The 19896-nt window shown below is 39.7% G+C and overlaps 1 protein-coding gene across 2 annotated transcripts in view; it reads right to left on the bottom strand.

Annotated features, from left to right (window-relative positions):
* Positions 1 to 619: 619 nt before the first annotated feature.
* dagla (diacylglycerol lipase, alpha) overlaps positions 620 to 19896 on the bottom strand; it is a 37341-nt gene continuing 18064 nt past the window's right edge. The window contains exons 4-21 of one of the 2 annotated variants that reach the window (XM_044350473.1): positions 19613 to 19714; positions 19374 to 19512; positions 19133 to 19220; positions 18416 to 18550; positions 18229 to 18306; positions 17450 to 17574; positions 16950 to 17100; positions 15295 to 15378; positions 13757 to 13834; positions 13408 to 13488; positions 13024 to 13166; positions 11906 to 11974; positions 11743 to 11815; positions 11030 to 11238; positions 9762 to 9888; positions 4944 to 5110; positions 4679 to 4696; positions 620 to 4201 (exon numbers count right to left, since the gene is read on the bottom strand). In XM_044350473.1, coding sequence (XP_044206408.1) covers positions 3097 to 4201; positions 4679 to 4696; positions 4944 to 5110; positions 9762 to 9888; positions 11030 to 11238; positions 11743 to 11815; positions 11906 to 11974; positions 13024 to 13166; positions 13408 to 13488; positions 13757 to 13834; positions 15295 to 15378; positions 16950 to 17100; positions 17450 to 17574; positions 18229 to 18306; positions 18416 to 18550; positions 19133 to 19220; positions 19374 to 19512; positions 19613 to 19714 — 2972 coding nt within the window. In that variant the 3' untranslated portion in view covers positions 620 to 3096. The remainder of the gene's footprint in view (positions 4202 to 4678; positions 4697 to 4943; positions 5111 to 9761; positions 9889 to 11029; positions 11239 to 11742; positions 11816 to 11905; positions 11975 to 13023; positions 13167 to 13407; positions 13489 to 13756; positions 13835 to 15294; positions 15379 to 16949; positions 17101 to 17449; positions 17575 to 18228; positions 18307 to 18415; positions 18551 to 19132; positions 19221 to 19373; positions 19513 to 19612; positions 19715 to 19896) is intronic. The other variant, XM_044350482.1, reaches the window with a different exon arrangement.

A 19896-nucleotide genomic window follows, 5' to 3' on the forward strand; every position in this document is an offset into this window, starting at 1 on the left:
ATTAAATTTAGGATTCGATTCAAGATCCTCCTTCTCATCTATAAGGTATTGAATGGTCTTGCTCCAGAGTATATTAGTGAACTACTATTGCCTATTGCCTGTCCTCTGCCTGCTAATTGCACCTCGTTCAAGACTGAAAACACGTGGGGACTGTGTGTTTGCTGTCCTGGGTCCCAGGCTGTGAAACAGTCTCCCTCTGGGAGTCAGGTCGGCAAACTCTCTTGGGTGTTTTGTCATAGCTGAAGACATATCTTTTGTGATTCAGTTATCATGTAAACTATTTTGATTTGTGATGCCCTTAACAATTTGTTTTTATTGTGCTATGTCTTCTGTTGTAAAGTTTTTCTTTTTTTTTTTTTTACTTTTTTTTTTCTTTTAATCTTTTATCTTTTTGTAAAGCACTTTGTAGCCTAGGTTTTAAAAGTGCTATATACATACAATTTTACTTACTTTTACTTACCTCAAGATAAACTACATCCTGATAATACCAAACATTGAGGACACACCCAGAAACCCTGGGATGTACTACTTTACAATGCCTTTTTGGTTAGTTTAGATGGACAAAAATTGACAGTATCTCACTAGTACATGTTTAAAGAAATATGACAAATATTCATAGTTATTTTCATAGTTTGTTTATTCCATTACAGGCAGGGCAGTAAGGGGGAGGGATTAAATACATTCTCATTGTGGGGAAGGAAAGGAGGGAAGCAAACCAGGTAAACATGGACAAGACATAGTTGAATTATTCCTCTTTCAATATAGACCAATTTGTAAATCTGCCAATATTTGAATAAATAACTTTCAGATGAAATATTTTTTCTATATATCAATAGTGATATCTTTTAATATAGTTATTTTTCTCCTTATTGTTATATATTGTTTTCTACACAACTCTATTGGAATTTAATCTTTTTTTAGACATCTGCATAAATAATTACACATAGAGGATGGTGCTGTACACATCATGGTGAAAAGTAATCTAGTGCTTTCTTTCAGGAGTTTAAGTGTATGACTGGCTGCAAGCAAAGCTACAGAATGTAGGAAATTGCTGGCTCAACCTTAGTGTATCTGGTGTGAGACTACTGGGACTGGCAGCACGGTTTGAGTAGTGTCAGACTGTTAACTGGCTGGACCTGTCTGCTGTGAGAAACCACAGCAAATCTTGTTCCAAATAGAGAAAGTGTGCAGATCCAGGCTTGTCACTGGCACCGCACCAAAGGTCACTGTGAGCAGGCTGTCACTCTGCAGCATGTCTCACCACTTTGAAACATTTGTAAAAAGAGCATATTGTCACCATGCCATGGCAGAATGTCAAATACTTTTCCACTTGGACAGAAAAAAAGCTGAAATATATAACTCCTTACATTGGGAAAGTCTAAAAAGTTTCCCGTACTGTCCCAACAACTGAGATAAAAACCACTGACATCAAGCCAATCTGTTGCAAGAGCAATAAGGATAATAATACCATCAAATATAGCAATAAAAGTTGTAACAACATTAACGGTAATAAATAATGAAAATTATGAGCCACCTGTTACACCCCGAGTGATATGGAAGATTGCATGCCACATATTTAAAATTGGCACACATAATGCTCGAGCCCATTTATTCATTCAGTCCAACCTCGATGGTGTTTGAGATGAACCAGATTAAAGGGAAGCAAACACCTTGACATCCAAGATGACTCAGAGCACCTTGAGAACAAGAGAAATTATATCCTGGGACAGTTTTAGGATACACAGTTTGGTCCTGTCTGGAGACCTGGGTATGCATTAAAAATGCCCGCAAACTTTGGGTTTACATACATGGTAATTTCTGGGCATCTTTACAGCTTATTTATTATGACTTGATGACTTGTTCTATATCAGCCATGCTACTCGGAAATGCATAAAGCATGCAGACCCTGACCTGGGCACATTGCTAAGAGCTCTCCAAAGAGAAAAGGTACAGTAGATTATGACAGCTATTAGCAAGCTCATTATTGTGGCCTAGATGTTAATACTAGGACTGGTTCAAACCCAGGGTACAGAGTTCATGTTTTGGAGACAAAAGCCATGGCAGTGTTTTAAGGTCAGGATGGCATATTTTCCGTGGTGTTGCTGTGTAACAGTCTACATGGGAACCAACAGAATGGTTAGGGAAGGAGATAATGATTGTAGCTTGGTACTGTTGTGTTTAAATAAAGCAATATTCATATACATATACAAAATTACATCTCATAAATACATTTGGCAATACAATGTATTAAATTTTTTGGCAAAGGGGGAGGGGGGAATTGAGCAATATGATGTGTGCAAGAGTATCCAAATGTGGCTTAGTGACAATTTCTCTTTAAAAATAAAGAAAAAAAAAACTTCTTCATGCACTATAAAGAGTAACCAAAAGACTTAAAAACATCCATAGGCATCTGTAATAACTTTGTCACAATCACTAAATTTTTAAGACACATGAATTCTCACCAATGAAACACACTTACTCTCTTTCTCAAAGTCTATTCTGAATAGACCTGAGAAACATTTCGCAATGTCTTCTCACTTCTATTGATTCACGAATATGTCCATCTTCACATTCCTGATTTAAAAATAAAATTAAATCAAAGCTTGACAAAAATTTCCAGAGCTGCTGAGGGTGCAGGAAGTTGTACAGTACATCAACTCAGATGATGTGCCTATGCTAACCTCTTCTACAGTGTTAAGTTTTTGAATCCCTGCTCAGTTAACTATTCTCCCTTTAATTTTGTAAAGTCAGGGAACGGATGTAATGCTGAGGCGTCCCTACGTGGGTGAGACGACATTGTTTTGGAATGGCATTGTGAAGCTACAGTTATTTATATTTACCCGAAAGCAGCACAGCCCCCTGGCATGCAGAGAGAGGTATCTTTTTTTTTAGTCATTGCAATAGTGTGAAAATGCTATAAACAGCGTTCAAAGGGGACACCTGAAGAATGGAAATAGTTTGAGTTGGTCAGTCAAGTTCTGTCATCGGATCTCTGATGAGTGACTGCATTCCATCGCATGCATGTACTGTGATATGTTTTAAAATTTTGGATGACTGCACCTCTCAGTTTAGAGCAAAGGAAGTCTTGGGAGCCCACTACACCATAGAGGATAGTGTGTTCTCCTCAGGACAGTGGCAAGGGGTAGATGTTCGTAGGGAGTGTATGGCAGGTGGGGCGCCCTCACCAGGGGAAAGGTCGTTGAGCTCCTCAGACGATGAGAGAGGGAAGGAAGGTGACAAAGAGATGCCAGAAGAGGGGTCAGCAGATCCAGCAAAAGTGCGTGGGGGCTTGGGGACTAGGTTAGGCTCCAGTGTTGCTCTGGCCAGAAGTTGTTTGTCATCCAACTGCTGTCCTTCTCCCAAGCACTCCTCCTGCCCAAAGGAACCCCGGCCTGACTCTGACTCCCCGTCAGACAGCTCCAGAGGTGGCGAGCTGCTGCCGTCCAGTCTGAATAGAGAGTCTAAGTACTGGGCGAATTCTAACACTGCCTGGCTGGGGTTTCCATTGGATAGTTGGGGTGGAGGAGTAGAAGCTGCCGGTCTGGTCTCTGCACTGAACTGTTTCTCTGCTGTGTCCATCTCCCACTGTTCCTTCTTCCCATCCATTGGTCTAGAACCAATTTGTGGACTGAGGGGAGCATTAGGTGTGCTACCTGGGCTGTAGACACCAGGCATCTGTTGGTGATCCCCATCAGGAAGCATATTTGGGTTGGCGTTGGGCTCTGGCTTGAAAGGCTGAGTAGAGACGCTCTGGTTTAGCAGAGCTGGGGAATGTTGTCCACTGTAGCGTGGTGTGGCAGGGGACAGACGCATTGGGTAATCTGGGGTGGATGTGGATTCCATTGGGGTAAAGAAAGGCCCAACCTCACCCAGGTGCTCTGGTGTAGCCTGGCAGAGGCAGTCGGCAGCCAGTAGTTCAGTGCGAGAGCTGAGAGACGGGTTCTCCTCTGGAATTGGGGCATCCAAGGGGAACGGGAGGCTACTCAGCATTGGAGAACCCCTTAGCGCAGCTGAGGAGCGTCGGGAATCCAGACTATAGAGGGATTCGGCGTCTGAAAGACTTTCCATGACAGCTAGCGGTGCTTTGCGGTCCCTCAGCTCCACTGCAAGGCGCTCCCGTGCTCCACGCAGCACTACAGGGACTGGAGGAGGAGGGCACTCAGAGAAACCATCCAGAGATATTTCAGACTGGGCACAAGAACTAGAGGATAGGAGATGAGAAGAAAGGAATGGAGAGTAGTGACAGGGAAAGGGAAGAGGGATCCAAAACACAAGACAGACGAAAAATGAATCAAAACAAGTTACGGAGGGCTTAACAACGGACAATTGGGAAAGTGTTAGTATTTAAACCATATCTGGATACTAAAGACTAAGTGAACACTAGAAAAGACATTACATAGATGGAAGAAAGAACAAAGAAAAGGGGAGGCTGGGAGGCCTGGAGTGTATCCTAGTGTGTCCTCTTGTATTAGCATCTAATACAGGAAAGGTAACATCTTAATTCAACCATCACTATCAGTAGTTCACACTGACTTTGGACAGGGACTAAACCAGAGAGGGCGAGGAGGGAACTGAATACTACCATACGTTGCAACTGCTCTGTGGTCGGACAGCGTGCATGCGTGCATGAGAGAAGGGAGCACATCATGAGAAATTAGTGATTGCATGCTTTGCTTACCGTGACAATGGTTTTTGTCTTGTTTTTTTAAACCAAAAGGAACAGACAGAAATGATAATTTTGAGAAGACAATAAAGTAGCAATTAGTAGCAGTAGTATTGTTTAGTATGGTTTGATAGTAAAAATTAGATACATGAGGAGAGTTTTGACCCTTATACAGTATTTTAAGTTATAGGGGATACTGAATATACAGAGGATCAAAGCAAACTGTTTTACACATTCTTTTAGGATCCAACACACCCACAGAGGTGCCTGATGTACTAACCGAACACTACTGTTCCTGCGGTGGTGGGTTGTAGGCGTCGGCTGATGGGATGTTGTTGATGCATCCATGAATATATTCTCTGGGTTCAAGTCCACTTCAGTTGGGCTCACCATGATCTTCGCTGCTGACAGCAAAGCTGTTTTTCCTTTGTTGTAGTTCTCCAGCACCTGTCACAAGCACAAAGGTATACACAGACACATGACTTGTAGCATGGCAGACATTATTGCTAGACTTAATAGGTAAAAGTATGATGAGAGCATGAGGGAGCATAAGAACAGGGAGGATGAGCATTGGGGTTGAGAATCAACGCGAACAGAAAGATGCACAAAAAATGCATTCCCCCACCTAAATGGTATATGTTAAAATTCTATTTCTGCTACACTCAGCCAATAAACATTCAAAAAATGTTTGCATACTTACTTAATTTTGTGGACTGAACAGATAACTAAGCCCAATATTTTTTCTACTCTAAAAACTGAAGATACCCTGTGCACAGCAGTGCTTCTCTCCTGGGTGCCAGCTGGCGCAGAGTAAACCACAGTAACAAAAAGCAATATTCCAGCGCACACCAGGATACTAGGATTGACACTATTTTATTAATGGATTACATAAATCAAAAAGGAGTGAACTTTGTGTTTTGCATGTTGCTTCATCAGATTCGCTCTGCTCGCAAAAACTAGATTTAAAAAAACCCAAACTTTGCAGAGACATCTCAATGTACTAACAGAAATAAGTTAACATGTTTTTCTTAAATCCTTCTTCTATGTCAGCAGGATATGCATGATCCACATAATCATAATCCATTATGGCCATTATGAGTCTGGGAATGCATCATCAACACACACACACACACACACACACACACACATTCAGGTACATGGTCACTAAATGCAGGATCACAAATATCTGGTTACATATTTGGAGCACCCTTAGTGATCGTATGATGGTTTTAAATTACATTATTCACAAAACCACTACATCCTTATTTAACTGCAGATATGATTAGATCTATTATTATAGTGTTAAAAAGGCACAGAGTAGTTCAGATAAATGTAAGTGCGATCTAAAGGTGAGCTTACTCCTACTCCAACTGACATTAAACACCCACAATGGAGTCATGGATGCCTGAGGAAGAACTACGCAAGCCCTACAGTATGACAAGGAATAGCAATCAATAAGACTACTGTATATGCAACTTCAAAAACATTCAAGAAATCCCATTGTTTACATTTGAACTGTGTTGTGCAAATAGTAAAAAATGTGAGGGGAACAAACACTAACGGCAAATCACATCAACACACAATTACATATATTTGGTTAGCTTTAATGAGTTAGAACACTTGATGGAAGAACATGATGATATAAGAATATGTGGAGCAATAAGTAGACATGAAAATTCACAAAAAAAACCAAAACATACAATACACGTGACAATGGAACACAATGTAATAAAATGTCAAAACTAAATGAAAGTTAATGTAAACAAAGACTTAAAATCTTTAAAGGGATATGGGTTAATTAAGTTAAAAATGGCATTAAACAAGGATGTTTACTATGTTTGAGTTATGAGGATGGTTATGGATCACACATTAAAACATGACGTTGTTACACAGATGAGTGTGGCCAATTATACATGATAACAAGACTGCCGCAAGTGATAACTTACAGCTAATATTTGGCACCAACAATATAAAACACAGCACCAGCAGTTGTAGGCACAACTAACAAGAAATTACTAAAAACAAACAAAGCATGTGGCTGCATACTCTATGCAGAGAAAAATGTATACTCTGAGTTCTGCATTTCCTACAGCCATCTATACATCAATAATTTATGAAAGCACATTACTGTATGGCATAGAATGATGAAACACATGCATGGCGGAAGACATTAGGGTTTAACTCCTTTTTTCAGTCTTATTAACAAAAGACTTGGTAAGCAGCAATTTCACAGCAGAGCAGTGGAGCTGAACAGAGTGCCCCATATTTACAAATTTGTGCCCCCTTGTTACTTCATCTGCTGCTGCAGTAATTGACAATTCCTTGAAGGGAATACGATTGAGGAAAAACTGAATATGCGCTTTCAAAAAGCAAAAAAAAAAAAACATCCAGAGAGGAGCTACAGCAACTGAAAAACCCTGAGAGAAGCCAGCCAAGGAGGAAGAAAGAGCAGATAATGTGGAAGAAATTAGGTTACCATGGAAACTTTGTGAATACAAAGAAAACTTGTTAGCTCGAGGGACAGGGTTAGCAAGTTCATGCCACAGCACTTGACCAAATGTACCTTAGCTGTGAGAGGAATGGAAAAGAATGAAAGGTTGATTTGAGGAAAGCTGGATGATGAATCTCATTAACTAGAGAAAGAGTGCAGGTGGGTTTGGACTCATCAACTTGCAGGGTGTAAAAAGTCTATTTTTGACTCGTGAGGGATGTTAAAGGGATTACATATTCTTGTACTGTTATATACACTATTAGTCTGTGATGTATTCCAGGAGCTATGCAGTAATGAGATTTACCACAGTAGCTTATTGTTGTTTACACATGCATTGCCTCAACTTGCTTTGTCAACTTCTTCAAATTATTTTAATTTCATCTCCCTGTTTCTTTCGCCTCCTGGAATGCCTTTTGACTGCCTCCAGTGAACATGCTTGGACTTGCTGCATCCAGCCACTGTTTTTATGTGCAAGTGGAAAGAGCAATAATACAAGCTGTAAATCTTAGACTCTCTCCACCTCTTTTCTGATAACTCTCCCATTGTCTTTTGAATGTTAGCACCAAAGTTAAAATCTTTGAACTGACCCCAAATTCTTATGTTTATATCAGAAAAATGTTTGCCCTTTTAAACTCCTTTGTGCTGCTCGGTATGTATTTAAATTACATTATATTAGTCTGGCAATTTAGCCACAGTATTAATACTAACAATGACAATATTTAGGTTTTCCAAGAGGCAAGAATATTCAGACGGCTTGATGATGATATTGTGCACAGAGGCTAACAAAGGCCAAGTTTAATACTGTCATACAGCCTGTGTCGGAGAATCACAAGAACTGTTTGGCACTTGTAACATACAGGTCTCATCTTTTTGTGAAGAGCTATATGATGTTACTATCTTGATTGGAAAATTCTCTACCTGAGACTCATCAGATAGGATTTCTGAAAGAGGAGCAGGAATCACATCTACACAGACGGGAGGGTTGGGTGGGTCTGTTTGGGTTTGTGATGGAATGCATGAATCATCTTCAACTGAAAGTGCTCCTGAGTGATGGTCTAAAGGATTATTAGAAAGTGGTGGGACAGACACCAAGCACTGCTCTGAGGCAGAAGTACAGTCTGACAGAGGAGGAGGAGGAACAGCCTCAGCATCTGAAAAAGAAGGAGAAGCATTGACAGTCAGAGGGAAAGAGAGTGGTTCAGACTCTGTGAGGGGGGCAGCGCAAGGTAGATCTTTGTGGGTGAGAGAGGGGGTATCAGAGAGGAGAAGATTAGAGTTGAATTCTGTTTGGGAGTTTATGAACGCAGTGGCACTGCAGGTAGGTTGACTGACTTCCAGCTCCTCTGGTTCCGGGTTTTCCTGCTCAGACAGGGGACAAAATGGTTCCAGTACCTGCAGAAACACCAGAGGCATCATTCTACAGCCTAGGCACAGCAGTCATACACACATGCACGCACACACACACACACACACAAACATACAGTACTATACTTCATCACAGAACTTTTAAACATCCATCCACAGACGTACTGAACCTCAAAAACCAGCAAAACGGCGTAACAATTCCCAAAGTGGATCCATCACATGCAAACATACGCATTATCACCCTGTTACCAGAACAGCTGATCAGTGCCTGTGAATCATAAAAAGACCAGAGGACACCATGAAACCAACCACGAGTGAACGGTTCCCCATGCTTTGCTACTGGAGCATTGTGAAGAGAGAAAAAATGAGTGGTAAGTAATATGTTAATGATGGCTCTCCATGCATACATTGACCATAGAGTCAGAGTCAATCTTCCAAATCTCTCAAAAAGCATTCTGAACTGAACACTTAAGGGGCATAACACTGATTTTTAAAACTCAAAAGGTTTTGTCTTGTGTCTTTGCAATAGTGTGTTTTAAAAAAAAAAAAAATTTAATATAATATTTGATTGCTGAGGTATTCAATCTCAAATGGCGTTTTCTCTATTAATGTCAAATGTCTTTACCAGTTTTAAATGACAGAAGGCTTTCCATTCCATTTCTAATAAAAACTAGTACCATCTGTCGAAAAACATGAATACATTTATAACATTTATATGAGCTTATGGCTGAATCACCACTGGAAGAAACTGAATCATGATAATGTGCATTTGGAGTCTATCAATGCCTACAAATGTTGATATGGGTAAATTCTCAGCTTTCCACACTGTTTTAGTACCAGCCTCTGAAATTGACCTGTCATTTACTGTAGGCAGGTATTTATCAAAGCGCAACAGAGTGAAACACATCAGCAATCACATGTTTACTCTATAACTTAGTTAAAGATTTGTTAAAAAGGGATTCATGGGCCATATCTCTAGAAATATTATATTAGCACATGATCTCTTGTCAGAATAAAGTTTAAATTTGTTCTTTTGGCGCATATAATTTTTAAACAGTGGTATTCCCCTTTATGATCAGTTGCTGAAAATATTGATGTGTTAATTATTCACATATACTCTTCATCCAACAGTTCAATCGCCCAGTGTTGTAAATCAGGAACAAGATTCAAAAGACTTTTCATCATTGCTTTAGATTTGAACACCTCTCCATATCTATCTGCATGCACGTAAATAAAACAGACCTTGTTTAGGCCCTCCATCACCATGTGGGGCATGTGCTCATTAAGCATGGCGGGTGATATGATGACCTCATCAAAGGCCTTGTTGTCCCCCCACAGAGCTGAGTAGGTTGGCTCTTCCTGGCCACAGCTACAGAGAAGGGGAGGAAGGGAAAGTCTGTCAATCACCGTGACAGTCAAAGTCAACACGCGTGTTGATTTAACAGCAGCCTGCCTCAGTGCCTCAGGGGTGCACTATAGAACAAGTACAGTAAATGTTTGCAGTGTGTAACATGAATATATAAATAATAGATAAAGAGTTTGTATCAGAGCTATGTGTGGGGATTATGTCACTGTAACAGAATTGTGCCAGTAAAAACCTAATATTGCATACTCAGAGCAAACATACAGGGGGTTGTCTTGTGGTTGTTTTTAGGATACCCTGGCCAAACCACTTCTGCTTTGTGGTTTTCCACCAGACTGCAATGCTGAATAGATACAAAGCAGTAAACAAAAATGAGGTAAAATTGTTGCAACTTTGTAGACTCATTTTAGTTAACTGGCTTCCAATGATGGTCTGCAATGCAACCGTCAGCCACTGAAGGCCTTTCACAATGGTATACATTTACTGCACATAACTTGTTTTATCTAACTTGAGAAGTAAATAAAGTTACTCATATCTCTCATATCTCATATCTCAAATACTCATTTGATTCTTTTTAACATACAGAACGACATCCACCTGCTATTCATAAGATCACTGAAATGTATTCTGGCTTTGGATTACATGCCAGCTGATGCAGGAAGCTTATGTGTGATACCAGTGTCTGACAGCGTCAGTATCAAAATTTCAGTATCTCCAAACAATAGTGATAAAGATTTGGATTCCTCGTTTGAATATATTCCAACATTGTACAAAATAAGAAATAAGCAGGATTGGAAAAAAGTAAGCACAAAGGCAGGAAGATTATTAAAAAATGAGAAAGCACAGCTGAGTGTGCAGACAGAAGAATGGGGGAGTGCCGCGTGACACACTTTAAACCCACACTGTCAAGTATGCAGCGTATACCTTTTTCCACTCAGCTGCCAGTTGTCGCAGTGTGAAACTAATATAAAATTAGCTTTGCGGTAGCTGCATTCATGTATCAGTTATACAACACTTGAACATTTGTGAGCTGGAGCTGTGTGGTAAATTTCATGAACAAGTGTTTTATTATTTAACAGTAAAAGAACTACATTTGGGGATTTAAATTGTTATCATCTACCCACAGCTCTAGAATCAATTTCCTCACCATGTCTCTGGAGGATGGTTGTGCACAACGTGGATGATTCTGCCAGGGGGGAAGAGGGGGGTTGAGGCTGAAAGGGCAATGCTGAGGTCACTGGGGTGGAGCCACAAGCGACTGCTGGGGGGGGCTGCTGGCTGAGACTGAGGATCATCATCCTCTAGTGGAAGCTCTGATTTTGGGATGCATTTGGTGCCCCCCGCAATGATCCTCCACTGTTGCAAAAGAAAAAAAAAAGAAAAAGCATTTTAGTTACGTAACATAATATATTAATTTAAATGTATCCTTGATATATTGTATGTTTTTTTTCTGCAATAGCCAGGAGTTAACTAAATGATGCTTTAATTACAGCAGAGATAACTGCAGTGTTGTGACAGGTTATGTGGAAGCATGCAGTTTATTTTAATCACCCATTGCAAAACTTGGCAAATGCACCAGCTCGGAGAACAAGATGCTACTCGGTTTATATTGTTTTTAATTTGTGAATACGCTAAAGTTTTAAATATGAATGTGAGAACAGTTGGAAAAAAAAAACGTGAAAATTAGAGAAACTAATATTATTATTTGTATAGTAGAGATGTGGTTTTTATTTTTAAATTATCACAAAAAGGCACAACTTGTTCTTGGAAGAATCAGCTGATGGCACAATGTATGAGTCTCTGATGTTTTCATTGTACAAATGGTCTGTCTGACTTCTACAGTGTTGAGAGTTGAGTCACCTTTGGCTTGTTACTTTTCTGTAAGACTTCCAGAAGGTGGCGTCGGAAACCCTCCAGTTGTGACAGGCCAAGCCTATGAAAGACCAGCAACAGACATGTTTATGGTGGTAATACTGCAGTAATCAAGTTAGCGTCAATATACTGGATTTAGTAAAGGAGATACCTTGGTACCAAGTCTTTTCCTAATACCACAGAGGTGACAAACTCTTTGGAGTACTCCATGGCATCCTCACTGGGTAAATGAAAGATGGAAACATTAGTCACATTATGTGAACTAGAAATGTGGAGAGAATACTGAGGGGAAAATAGGCTCTTCACACACATTTCCAACTCACACTTCCAAACAAACATTTGCTTTAATGTCTGAAGCCAATAATAGTAGGCCCTATATGATAAACTTTACACTATTCTTCTTCATTTTCTAAGGTTTCTCTGATCATATTCACAAGAGAATTATTGAAAACATCGACCATTAAAATCAGAAAGTAAAAAAGAATAGAATTCCTGCCCCTGCAGAAGACGTGAGGCCTCGCTTCCCATTTGCTTATGCGTCACTCACTACATAAATAGGTGTAAGCAACAGCAACTCCTTTTCCACAACCTGCTTTGCATGTGTGCATGAATATTAGGTGCAATCTCACAGACAAGCATATGGTCTTGGGTGTCATTAAAACAGATTTGAGTAACGTTGCAGAGTTGCTGGGTTTTCCAAATATGGAACTGTTGAAGGGTGTACAATAAATGTTCCAAGGGAGATGTTGAGTAGCTCAGATCAAAACAAGTAATTGAAAGCCTTAAAGCACAACAGGTAACATCACAGTGACACTGAGGTGCACAATAAAGAATTTTAAACACACAATGTATCACCATCTTACTTATACCAGCTGTACCACTAGTATGAGAGTGTAGCGTACAAACAAGAAATAATGACACAAAATTTTCACAGCTGTGCAGGCCAGTGGGGGAATGTAATGACTAATTAGGGGCATTATAGTAACATTCACTGAGTCCATTTATACCAGTAGATGTCTTGATATCAGAGCATAATATCAAACAAGACCATGTTTATCCATTCATGGCTTGGGTGTAACCCCTAGAGGACGGGTATTTTGATTAGGATAATGCTTTCTTTCATCAAGGAATTGTTGTGGGAAAGGACAGACAGAATGCAAACGCTAAAGTCCTCTATACTACAGCTATTATAGGTTTATACAATAATTCTGATTTCCCTCTCTTGTATAATCTTTAGTAAATCATATAAACACACATAGATTTACTCACCTAAGAAGGCCACCGGGAGGGGAGTAAGAGTAGCAGTGAAGTGTGGGGTACTGAGGTCTCAGCAGGAATGAGAGGATAGCAGCGGTGCCTGCACCAAGAGAATGCCCGACTATCACCAGCCCATAGTGCATGGTGCCCTTGCTCTGTGAGAGACAGCCAGAGTCATTACACTCACAACAGCACACTTTTGTCACCACAGTGAACATAATCCCTTTAAAAATTGCCTCTACTGCTGTTTCTAGAGGGATTATTTGTTTATCTCTGTAAAGTTTCAAGGCTAGTAAAGTCTTGAAGAAAGTACTACAATACCAAAACACAGTCCAAAATATAGAAAACGTTCATTATTCAGCTCGTCACGTCTGGATACAGTATTGAGTCATGTACCAAATCTCTTCCAAAGGCTTGTGACAAGATCATTTCCTGCTCCAGTTTCTTCTTAATGTATTCTGCTGAGTAAACCATCCCCTAAGAGTGGAGGGAAAGAGAGAGAGATTCAGTGGAGCGTAAGATGGCAAGGGTGAAATATGGGCAAGAAGTCTGCCTCATTAATCTCTTATTAAATATCCTCAGTAATTATTCTACTATTAGCAGCTGAAATGACCTTTGGGGTCTGGAATAGTATTGAAACTGCACTATGGAGAACAGAGACACTTGAAGAGTTAAAATCTCTAAGGATACGGTCTAGTTGAGTAAAAGTATTGGAGATGAGTGGTTTACAACAATAAGCTCTAACCTTGTGACCAAGCCACGTCCCATGCTGCTCCTCCACTGGCAAACGTTCAGAATCCCCCGTCAGATCAGTCAAGGCATCCTGATACACACGAGACAAGTTAAAAATTCTACAAAAAGGCAGCATAAAGCACAAAACACAAGTGGATAAAGCAAAAAAAGGGGAAAATTTAGACAGAGAACACGATGAGAACAATTTAATAAGGAAGTGCACAGGATTTTAGGATACCGTTCATAATCTCCACTGCAAATCTGTTTATTTGTTAGAATGTGATAACTGGGGTGTGGTGGTGGCTACAGTAGGCTTTATGGCACCTCAACATCCCTGGTTCGCATCAGACCAGGGAACTTTGTTACATGTTGTCCCCAATCTCTCGTCCCAATCATTTCCTCTAATCTATCTCCATCTCTATATTGCGATCTAATAAAATGTATAAAATCCTGTTATTAGACAGACAAATAATACAAAAAAAGAGATGTATTAACTGTACTTGGATATACCAAGAGCTATACAAAACAATGGTATATCCAATGCAGTCTCAGTTTAAAATTATACACATTTTTTTAAACATTAAGATCGGTTTGCTTGTTGTGGGTAGTACAACTCAAATCTGAGCAAAGAGCTCCATAATGTCTTCTGTGACTCTGGAAGGAGAACGCCTGACAAATGTATTTTTAGTTATCTTGGCCTGGACATGGAGACTTCAAATTCTCCAAACAGAAAGCTTGTGTTACAAATTGGGGGCAGGTATTCAAAAGATGCAATTTTTTAGCATGCAGGAACGGTCTAACCAATGACAATTGAGGATATCCAACCCTACAGACGAACAATACTCAATTGCTGGACGACACCTTTAAGAAATCATGATCACCATTCCTAAATTGCTGATGAAATATTACACTTCTTCCATAATGTTTTTTCCCAAAGCAAAGTTTTCCTTGGCTCAACATGAGGCTACAGTGGTACGTACTGGATGGAGGAGCCAGAGAAGGTGCTTATTTGAATTATGAATTATGCTTGTCAGAAGTTTAAAGTTTGCCCAGAAAGCAAAAAGAGCTCAACTGGACACTGGTGATCAACAAAACACCTTAGATATTCACAAACACCCTGAAAATATACCTTTCAGCTTTGTGTTTGTAAGTTCCCACTTCATTCTGATTTGCTAAATTGATAAACTAAATGTTTTGACTGGCTGAGAGCAAAGCATTAGAGGATTATGAGAAGAGAAATTGCTGTATTTTCGTTTCAAACAATGTTTTGCCTTTTTATAAGGCCATTATTCATCTCTTACCGGTTGTTTTTAAGACATGATTTGAACCACTACAGAAAGTTTCAAATGATATGTAAAAATGGATAAGACATATATTTCTGAAAGTGGACAGTCATGCCCCATGCGTGCATGGTGTAGGAGTATCAGAACACTATTAAATATGACAACTTCACTTGCTCTGGAGGTGTTAGTGAGGTGTGGGGGAAGCAGGGTCAACTAATGTTTGGAGAGGTGAGAAAACGTTAAAACAAGACATGAAAGCTAAATTCACCTTTGGCGATAGGGTTCCTCTGATACTGATGACAACCTTCTTTTTTGCATGATCCACTGCCACAAAGAACGGAGTCTCATAAACCTGAATGGAGGACGCAGAGCAGACAGTAAAAGTGACAAAGTGAGAGGGGCAGGACAGGGGTTAACTGGGGAGACGACAAATACACGTACAACACATGTAGTTTTCACTTTCATCCCAACTAACTGGGCACTTGTATAGTTTTTGTCATCAAATCTTTTCCAAGTTGGCACAGTCATATAAATCACTCCATAAGAGAAATTTATAGATGGAAACTCAGCAATGGCCAACTTCACTTGCTCTGCTTTACAAATCACAGCTATTGTGTGGCTCAGTTGCTACCGTGAGTGCTATTCAACATAAAAATAGAATTAGCAAATTTAATATTCTATGTAATTAGGAAACTATTTTAACAACCAATGACTTTACAGACTGTCTGAGCCTGTTTTATATTGAGGGATTATTTTGAATGACTTCTGAAAAGTGTCCATTTGGATGGAAGAGTGATGTTGGTTACGCATGGCTGTACTGAAAAAAAAGTTGACTTTCAAAAACTCCACAAAATGTTTCATTGATGTATTGGTTTGGCAACTGCACTTTACAAGTAACATGAACATTCTGTTGTAAATTTCTATAATTCTTATTTTGGGTAAAAATCTGGCATTTTTACTCATCAGCTTCATTGGCTAGACTTGGGGATACAGCAGCATTGCTAAGCACATCTTTACAACAAAAGTGGGTAACAACACACAAAATCACACAGGTTTAAATCAAGTCAACAACAAACCAAGCCACTCATTGGGAAATGAAATCAAAGCAGATCATACCTGAGTCGTCCATTATAGAAACACATTGGAGTGTAAAATTTTTGTGTCATCGCTACAGGGGTAATAATCTTAACTGGATTGTAGATCGATCAGTTAATTGAGAGCCTCACTTTCAGGCTGAGTTCCCTTATCACATAGATGGTTTGGTATTAAATTCTCACGCTATGCTGTTAAACACTGCCAAAAGCCAGCAAGACGACATCATACGTTAAGGGCAGAAATGCAATCCCTACTACACCAAAGTGGACACTTTTTGGCTGCACCTCAAGATTCTGTCCATGATGATTATACATAGAATCTGTGACAAAACACAGCCTTGGTGAAGTCCAACACCTCGTGAGAACGAACTCAACTTACTGACGAGGATGCAGACACAGCTCTCACTCCACTACCCATATTTCAGCAACTGAACTGGTGAGTGAAGTGTTATCAAAACAGATACAATTAATGGCCAAAACTACAAGAAACAGTAAACCCACTAATGTTGCAGTAGATGTACAGTGCTGCGCAACAGCCCAGTGTAAAGTGGTATTTATTTGTCTAATATCCTGTTTACTTTGCAAGCATAACACTGCATGCACAGCTCGGGGACTCTATAGTATGTATGCAAAAGCCTGAAAAGAGCACACTCTAACTCACCTTAACTGTGCACTTTTCGAAAAGACATCAACACAAAAGGAAGAACAAATGAAAACATTATCCTGATGCTGTTTATACACTGCTACACAACACCCATCCTTTGGTTGATTCAGGAAGTAAAGCCCAAACACCTCTGACTGCTCGTTAGCCAGCTGTTGGATTACTCACAGCATCATGGCAGGAAGTGTAGACAATGTGAACCTGCTTGAGGTCCCTGTCCAGGAAGTGTCTGCGTATGGCCAGGACATTACAACCACAACAGTTGTCCTCCTCCACTGTCACTGACTGAGACAACCGAGAGCCAGACACTGATGTGCAGCTGGGGTGAGAGAAAGAGGTGGGATGGTTATAAGAAAAGAGGAGACATATAAAGACTAATAAACAAACAAAAGACTGATTGTAAAACACCAGGTGGGACAGACGTAAAACAAATTAACAGGTACTACAGATGTACAATACAGTATCCCAGTGCAGGCAATCTGGATACAAGTATGTGATTAATTCAACATTGCTTGTCAGTGAGTGGGTCTAACTAGAGTGGTATTGTCTCAGTGGATTACCACTTGGCAAGTGTTGACGCATGTGAAATTTGATCTGCACTGGAGAGGCTCAAGAGACACAGAAGCCAAATAGATCAAAACTGTGCGGGTGTTTGCTTGAGTGCTTACGGGCAGGAGCTGACGAGGCGGCACAGCCCACAGGCAGGCTTCCTCATCAGGTACATGGGCCAACCATATGCAGCGAGGGCAAAGAGCATGTAATAGCACACATCCTTGTACATGTTCATCTCAGCCTGGGAGAGGGAAAGAGGCAGACAGACAGACACACATACACACGCATGTCAGAATAACTGAGGAATACACGTAACAACACATTCAGAAATTGATCCTCAAGTATTATTTCAGATAAATACACAACAGCAGAAAAAAAAGCTCAATACCATTGTTTTACTATTATGTGACACTATTATGTGACAGTCTTACTATTATAAGACTAAATTACTTTATAAGAGTTACATACTTAGATACATAATAAATAAATCTGTTATCGTTTGTGTTTTGTCTTCATCCACAAAACTGCAATCTATGGCGCCAAAAGGCCTCTAGGTCTCTTCAAACATTTTTTTAATCTATTTATCATTATTTTTTCTTTTTTAACTTTGTGAAACTTTCTGGAGAAAAATACTGATGTCCTTGTGAAACCTTTTACTACCTACAAGCCCTCTCTTGTATATCATTTGCAATTATTTACTTTACTTAAAAGCAAATAATATTATTATTAATTATTATAATTATTTCATGGACTGAAAACAGCATTTAAGAATGAGTACAAATGCATGTTGTATTTTTGTGATTCAGTATTTGATTGTTTACCTGAATTCTAAACATTTTAACGTTAACAAGCGTCTGTTCATGTGCTTAAGCATGTGATATGCAAACACACTTACCGAGTTCTTAAGGTCCAGGTATCTAGTGTTACGTGTGACAGGCATTCCAGATAGGAAGGCTAAAATATCATTGTTGGCCTTAACAGGACAAAAAAAAAAACAGAATAGGAACATTATTTTTATTATAGCACGTAAATATCACAAGCATGGAAACAGAGACATGATAGTATATTATAGACAGTGATACCTGGTCCAAGATAGAAGATCTTTTAGACCTCTGTCGCTGGCGGAGAAGTACCAGGCCAGCAATAATATCACTAGGCACAATGTCCAGGTCTCTGAAGAACTCTGCGAAAAGGCTGGCCACTTCTGAATATGCATCCTGGAGAAGAGAGCGGCAGATATGAGTACATCTTGGCAAAGTAACAGTAACAAAAAGTTGACTGAACTACAGGAGGTTTTCCACAAAACAGACGTAATCAACAGACACGATCACGTACTAGGACAAGTGTAGTAAATGAATATGTATAAATAAATACTATGTCCCAGATAATCGTGAAGATTTAATAATGTATGAATAAACACCATGTCCAGATCCAAGAATAGCCGTGCAGCACTTTTGTTTTTTCACAGCTTTTATGGATTTGTTTATTTGAATTTTGTTCTGTTACAGTCTAGTAGAGTAAATGGTAGTTATAATATAACTGAACTTATTTAGGGAGGCTTGTGAATTGATTGAGCCTGAAATTAAATCATTATACATTCATATTTTATATGAAAGGCCCAACGTTGTCAGTAAGTAGCTGTGTAATAAGCTTCTTTGCGTCACTCTTGATTCATCTTGTCAGGGCTCATTTTATTAACTGGCTTACTAGACATTATCCCTGACATATTTCTGGTTTTATTCTTTTCTGTTTTCCTATAACCGCAGAGAGGAAACTACTAAGTGTGTAGTGTGACTCACTGATTGTGTATCCTGGGCTCTTGTGCAGCACATGAAGAACTTTAGTCTCCTGCTCCAGCTGCTGGCTTGGCCTTCCTCCAGCCTGTGTCTAATGGAGAGAAAAGGTCAACAGAAACGGTCAAAACTGAATTAATGTGAGAAATAGGTGATATTGCATGCCTGGATGCTGTGTTTTAGTTGAGTTCTGTGTCAAAATAAAAAGAGATGAAGAGAAATAGAGAATCTGAGGGCCTAGTAGTACCTTAATGTGTACGTAGTGAGGTTGCGCTGACGCCGCCGGGTGGCTTTCAGTTTGACAAAGGTCCGACCAGTTGGATCAAAGGTGCACATGAGAGTAATGCAGACACTGAATATCACCAGCCAGTTGCATGCAACGATTCCTGCAGACAATAATGAAACAGAATTCACATTCAAGCATAGCAAACTCTTTTTAACTCAAAATTTCCATTACTATTCTCTTTAACGCCCTCTTTCACTCACCCAGAGCCAGGTTTTTGGCAGTGACATCAGAGCATGGCTGGTAATACTGGACGAGCCAGGCAATTCCCACCACGGCATATACTAGCTCGACCAACAGAATAGCTAGAGAGAGAATGGAGGAAAGAGAAGGAGTGAGTGGAATAATGATCAATATCTGCCCAATCAATAAAAACAGTGTTCCAATCTTAACACGGAACCACAACTAATCCTCACAACCACCTCATCCAATTCTCACAAGTATCAAGAGGTATCTGTACATAAAAGAGAGCCTCATGTACAAGAAA

This window comes from Thunnus albacares, chromosome 1 (assembly GCF_914725855.1).
Source record: "Thunnus albacares chromosome 1, fThuAlb1.1, whole genome shotgun sequence".
NCBI classification, from domain to species: Eukaryota; Metazoa; Chordata; class Actinopteri; order Scombriformes; family Scombridae; genus Thunnus; species Thunnus albacares.